The sequence below is a fragment of the Morus notabilis genome, unplaced genomic scaffold (assembly GCF_000414095.1).
Source record: "Morus notabilis unplaced genomic scaffold, ASM41409v2 Scaffold131, whole genome shotgun sequence".
Lineage (NCBI taxonomy): Eukaryota > Viridiplantae > Streptophyta > Magnoliopsida > Rosales > Moraceae > Morus > Morus notabilis.
Genome location: NW_010360208.1, coordinates 234641 through 240841, shown reverse-complemented (window position 1 = coordinate 240841; position 6201 = coordinate 234641). Strand labels below are relative to the sequence as shown.

The 6201-nt window shown below is 30.8% G+C and overlaps 1 protein-coding gene across 1 annotated transcript; it reads left to right on the top strand.

Moving 5' to 3' along the window:
- The first annotated feature begins 1512 nt into the window (after positions 1–1512).
- On the top strand, positions 1513–2263 carry LOC21391146 (extensin). Its single transcript, XM_024164222.1, has one exon. The coding sequence runs from the start codon at positions 1699–1701 to the stop codon at positions 2215–2217; it is 519 nt and encodes a 172-aa protein (XP_024019990.1). The 5' UTR covers positions 1513–1698; the 3' UTR covers positions 2218–2263.
- Positions 2264–6201: the final 3938 nt, after the last annotated feature.

Here is a 6201-nt window from a genome sequence, read left to right as displayed (position 1 = left end):
TTTGAACACTATTGTTATCCTTTAGCATTACTATATATCATATGTTGTTCTTTAACCTTTTTTTTTTGGCTCAACGAAAAAGTGATTAGTGGTCTCCTCACACACCCGATTTAGTGGTCTCTTAATAATTTACTGGGATCACAGGTGAAACAGAAAGAAACCTGACTCATACTTTCTCAGTTAGCATTAAAGGAGTTTAAAATCACATCAATTCAAATCATATTTAGCAAGTTGACGATGGACGTAATTAATACCTCATAGCCGAAAATAAAAATCAATCCCTGAACGAAACGAGAGAGTCTTAATAGATTATCCTTCGTCGCTATACCATCACCATCGGTAGCTCGGTCTTTAAATTATTAAAAGAACAAATAATGAATCAATTCCTGAATAAAAAAGAGAGAAAACTAATATTTTTAGAGACTTTTTCTAATAAGTCGGCATACTGAAAGAGTCAATTTCTGACCGTTAAATTTGATTAAAATCACATTTAATTAAAAAAATACACATAATAAATATTTTTTAATACGAATTAAACGAATAAAAAATAAAAATCTACTGAAATTTTATTTTTTTTCCTATCCTAGTAAAAATCTCCTATTTTCAGAGGAAAAAAAGAGTCAAAGAAGCCTCCTATCCTTAATGAGCTTGCAGTACTAGAGTCGTTTGAGTGAGCAAGGCCAGGCTGCACTGCACATTTGAAAGCAGCCAACATCCATATGGTGAGTTTGCGTCTTCATTACGTCTATGTTTCCTTTGCCACGTCACCATTCCACGTTCCCATTTTTACCCTTCCACGTGTGAACAATCCCTTCACGAGTCAAGCCCCTCACTTATGACTACATTTGCAAATGCAATCAAACCAAAGTAATCAAAAACCCCTTCTTACTTTCTCAGAGTTGAATTAATTTAGGTGTCATTAATTTTACCGATTTAAATTTTATCATAATAAAAAATTCATAAAAATAATCATATTTAATTTTTTTATTATAATAAAAAATTCTCATATAAAATTATATTTTAACTCAAATTAAAAATTTAAATCAACGAGATCTTTACAAACTTACAAAAGTAAAAGGAGAAAAAAAAAAGAACACTTTCACCGTTTTTCCTTTTTCTTCTTCTTTTTTCCTTCGTAAATCGCTCGCCACTCAACACGTCACTAGAGTTACACTCTCTAATTCCTAAATTACCCCTTGAATTCACTTCAAATGACAAAATTTAACCTCCAAAGTAAAACGCGTCGGTGTTAAGAAAGAAAGAAAAAAAAAAAAAAAAAAAAAAAAAAAAAAAAAAAGAGAGAGAGAGAAAAGATTTTTTATACTTTCAGCTCCACTCCACTCCCCTCCCTTTAATACAATTTTTTTGTAACCCATAATTTAATCCTTTCTTCGATTCTCATAAATAAAAAGAGATAAAAACTTGATCTTCTCCTTCCTCCACTTCTCCTTCTCTCTCTAAAAAGTAGCTCAAAAAAGCTTGTACATAATATAATATATATATACACCCACATACCCATTGCTCATTCTCCTTCAACCTCTTCTTTTTCTCCTCTTGAACACCAAAAAAAAAAAAAAAAAGATGGTTCCATTTCTTCTTCATCTTCATTGATCTAGCAATTGTCAAGTACTAAAGATCTCTCTCTCTCTATCTCTAAAAAGAAGCTGAATTTGCCTTTTCCAAATCTCCTTCCTCACCATGGAAATTACCAGACTCAAAGTCCCATTCTCATTTCTTCTCCCTATACTCCTCCTCCTCCAAACAACCAAGCAAACGACAACCACCGCCCCAAAAACGACATCAAACTACCAGATCGCCTGCACAATGTGCTCCGCCTGCGACAACCCCTGCGGCGGCGCCGTCCCCTCTCCGCCGCCTCCCTCCCCTCCACCGCCGTCCTCCTCCTCCTCCATCTGCCCTCCACCGCCGTCCTCCATCTCCTACTCCTCCCCTCCTCCGCCCTCACAATCCTCCTACCCCTACTACTCTCCCCCACCACCCTCCTCCTCCGGCGGAGGCGGCGGCGGCGGAGTTTACTACAACCCGCCGGTGCCGTACAACAAGAACTATCCAGCTCCGCCACCGCCGAATCCGATTGTTCCCTACTTCCCCTTCTACTACCACAGCCCTCCTCCGCCCTCCAATTCCCCCTCCTCCTCCTCACCAAGAACGTTGATTTTTTCTATTGTCGTTTCCATTTTCGTGTTTTTTCTTTGAACGAAAGTTTACGGAGGAAAAAGAAAAGTTTTTTTTTTTTTTTTTTAGAAGAGAAGAAAAAAGTAGAGGAATAATAAAGGTGGCAGATTTGCAGATCTAGAGCTAGGAATGTGCAGATGATGAAGAAGAGGAGTAAGAAAGAGTACAGTGTTTTTGGGTTTTCGGAAATGCCCCTCAATGGAATTCTGTGCCCAGAAATGCTGGAAGGTTTTGCTTTCTACCACAAATTCAAGGCAAAAAAAAATGTACTTTCTTTTCTCTTTCTGTTTGATCTCTTCTTCTAGTTTAGGTTGATCTGTGATTTGTTGGTTGACAATTTGTATCTAGTTTTGTTTATCAAATATATTGTTATTATTATTATTATTATTATTATTATTATTATTATTATTATTATTATTATTATTATTATTATTGTCATTAAGACAATAAAGAGAAGTTATTAGTCATTTTTGCTCAATTATATAGACTATTTAAGGGGGTTTTTTTTTTTTCGGGACTTCCTTAGTTCTTAGTCAAAAGTAACTGAACAAATGAGGTGGGATTTTATTTATTTATTTATTTTGAATTTAGAGGTGAGAATTTGGTCACTAAGTTAAACCTACATAGACAATGGAGATTGAACTTTGAACCTATATTATTTATTTATATATTTATTTTGTTACTGTAGCTTCTTAATTGTTAGGCATCAAAACGACAATAAAAGAAACGCTTATGAATTAAAATCATAATATTATAATTATTTTTTATTTACGTATATTTTTTATAAAAAAAAATACTGTAATAAATTATAAATGTGAGTCAGCTAGGTCTTTAGTGGCACTTATAATTGATGGGTCACCCTCTCCCTTCAAAAGAAAGGGTGCAAAACCCTCGTGGCCCCTCTAATCGATGCATTTTCAGTTTCTTTTTAGCCAAAAAAAAAAAAGAATAAAAAAAGATCCCGATAGATCCTTCACTATCCTTTTGCCTTTTCCTCTCTTTTTTTTTTTTCAATATAATAGGATGTAAAAAATTACCTTATCGGTACAATACAGTTTTATTATACAAAAGTATAAAATTAACATATATTTTCAAACAAAAAATATAAAACTAATTTAGCAAGTATCTTAAGAAAAAAAAAATTCTTTCTCTAATAAAAATATTTACATTTTTATATTTCTCTTTTTTTTTTTTTTCTGAATATATTTCCTGCTCTGGTTGGTGAAGACCAACAGTGTAACACTATCAACAACGAACGTGTCCCCATTCCTAACTCAATCACATTATTGATTATTGTCAACTTTCTAACTTTTTAGAGATGCTTTTCATTTCAATTCAACTGTGGGACATCACAAATACAAAAACACCATTTGCTTTTGGTATTAACTAGAGATAGAGATTTGGATGACAAGATCCTTCATTTTTATAGTTTTGTTTTTATTCTGACACATATTGTTCTGATGGATTCTAGTTTACTAATCAACTACATATGTGGCAGTGATAGTGCCACTGCAAGCAAATAAAGACCTCGTTCACTTTATGAATTTGAGTTTTTAATTTGAATTGAAACGTGATATTTTCTGAGAATTTTTTACTGTAACAAAAAAAATTAAATGTGATATTTTTTAAGAATTTTTTACTGTACAAACCTAAAACTAAAAACTCAAATCGGTGAAATGAACGAGACAAAAATAGCCCATGTGAATTACATTTTTCTCTTTGGAATGGAAAAAAAAAAAAAAAAAGTGGTTATTGTCTTGTTCGTTTTGATAGTTGGAATTATAATTCAAATTTTTTTTACATAAAAGTTTAAATTTTAACTTTTTTATTATAATATTTTTTCTTATATTTAAAAACTTATCTTGAACGAGTGAAAACGAGCACTATGTTTTTTTTGTAGGGGTTTCATGAATGTCGCTGTGTAGTATGTACCGCAAAATCCAATTGTTTTGTTGCCCCTTTTCACGATAACAATGCCATGTGGGGAAAAAGTTTGGGCGTCCTCATTCCTAACAAGAAGAAGAAAAGAGGGAGAAAAAGATGATGCTTTTAGGACTTTTCCCTTTCCCTTCTTTGGCCAAAGCAAAGACATTTATGATGATCAAGTGATAATATAATTGTGAAAAGATTGATCACCGGCCAGTTTGGTCGAAAGTTTAAACTATTTATCGTTTTTATTTTTGAGGTTTTTATGGTAAGGTTTGAAAAATTAAACTACCAAAGTTTATGTTTCTCAGCCGTCATATTTATATTATAGTCCATGTTTTTTATGTTGACAAGGATGCTTTTATTTTATTTTTGGTTTATAATAAAAAGATAATGAGGAATAATAGGCACGTGGCATAGAAAGTGTAAGGTAGTAAAGAAATGAGGAAAAAAGGGTGAGGAGTTTTTTAATAGGATTATAAAAAATAAATTATCAATAATTATTAGTTTTTAACTGTTAAATTTATATAAAAAATTATTTATTTTACATATTTTTTAATTAAATGCGTTAAAAATTTATGATTCGTTTAGTTTGATGATTTAAATTGAGATATAATTTTATGTAAAAATTTTTCACTTTAATAAAAAAATTTAATGTGATTATTTTTAAGAATATTTTATTATAATAAAATTTAAAATCGATTAAATGAATAGGATATAATCTTACCAGTAAATCTGCTAACGAAAAGGTCCAAAAAAACAAATAGAAGGAAAGAGATTATTTATAGGGGTAATGGTATGTATGGAGTAAGAGGATAGGCCATAAGTAGGGCACAGGTGGCCAGACAGACAAGGTGGCTGGCTAGATCAATTAGCTGGAAGGCACGTACTCTGATGTGGGTTGGACTTGGAATGGTCCAGTGTCAACCTTGGGTGAAGGGAAATTCTGTTATCTCTTCATATACGATTCATGAATTAGAATCACGTGATTAAAATTATTTTTAATTTATATATATTTTTTATGAGAGAAAATATTATAACAAATTATGAATCATAATTCAAATCATGGGAATCATGGTTTGAATCCTTCAACCAAACATCCTCATTATTTAAGGCATTTATTTTATTAATTTAAATTTAAATTTTAAAATTTATTATAATAAAAAATTCTCAAAAATAGTTATATTTAATTTTTTTGTTATAATAAAAAGTTCTCATATAAAGTCACATATCAACTCGAATTAAAAACTTGAATCAATGAACTAAACGGACCTTAACTCTATTTTTCTTTTATTTTTTCCTCAAAACTCTCCGTGGACTCTATTTAAAGCTTGAATTAGGTTTTTTTTTTGTCATTACATAGAAAAATAGGAAATTTTAATGGCACTGTTTTATCACTTCGTTGTTAAATTTCATTATATTGTCTTATATTTTCTAGGCTAATATGATTATTTATTTTAATTGTTAACGCACGTTAAATTTTAGACGAAATTATAATAACTTTTTTAATGTAATTTTAGGCCCTTGAACTTTTCGTAGTTTAGTGACTAAAAATTTATTTATTTTTTGGTTAGTCCTTGATAAGTTAAAGAATTTTCTAAACTGTCAAGGGTTGATTTTAGAAGGTTTAAAGATCAAGTTGTCAAGGAAAAGAGTTCGAAAGTGACTGCTAAACAATCTTTGATTAAGAGCGCAAATGCTAAAACTCAAAAAAAAAAAAAAAAATTAAAAGATTTATGGCAAAAGAATAAATTTTGTGCAACTTCAAATATCAGATTGTAAATTTATAGCAAATTCAATCAGATTGCAAAACAAAATGTATTATAATGAAACTATTATTAAAAGTTCAATAATGTAGAGATAAACACCGCTAATCCTACATAATTTTCTAATTAACTTAGAAGAATGAAGGTTCATGTATTCAAATAATCTCATATGAAAAACTTGGGTCTAGATCTTAGAGTTGAAACTTCATCCCTGGCTAATTGAAAAAAAAAAAAAAAAAAAAACAAAAAACAAACAAATTGTAGCTAAAGTATGAGTTACAATACATGGGACGGGGTAGGATTTGGGTTCAAT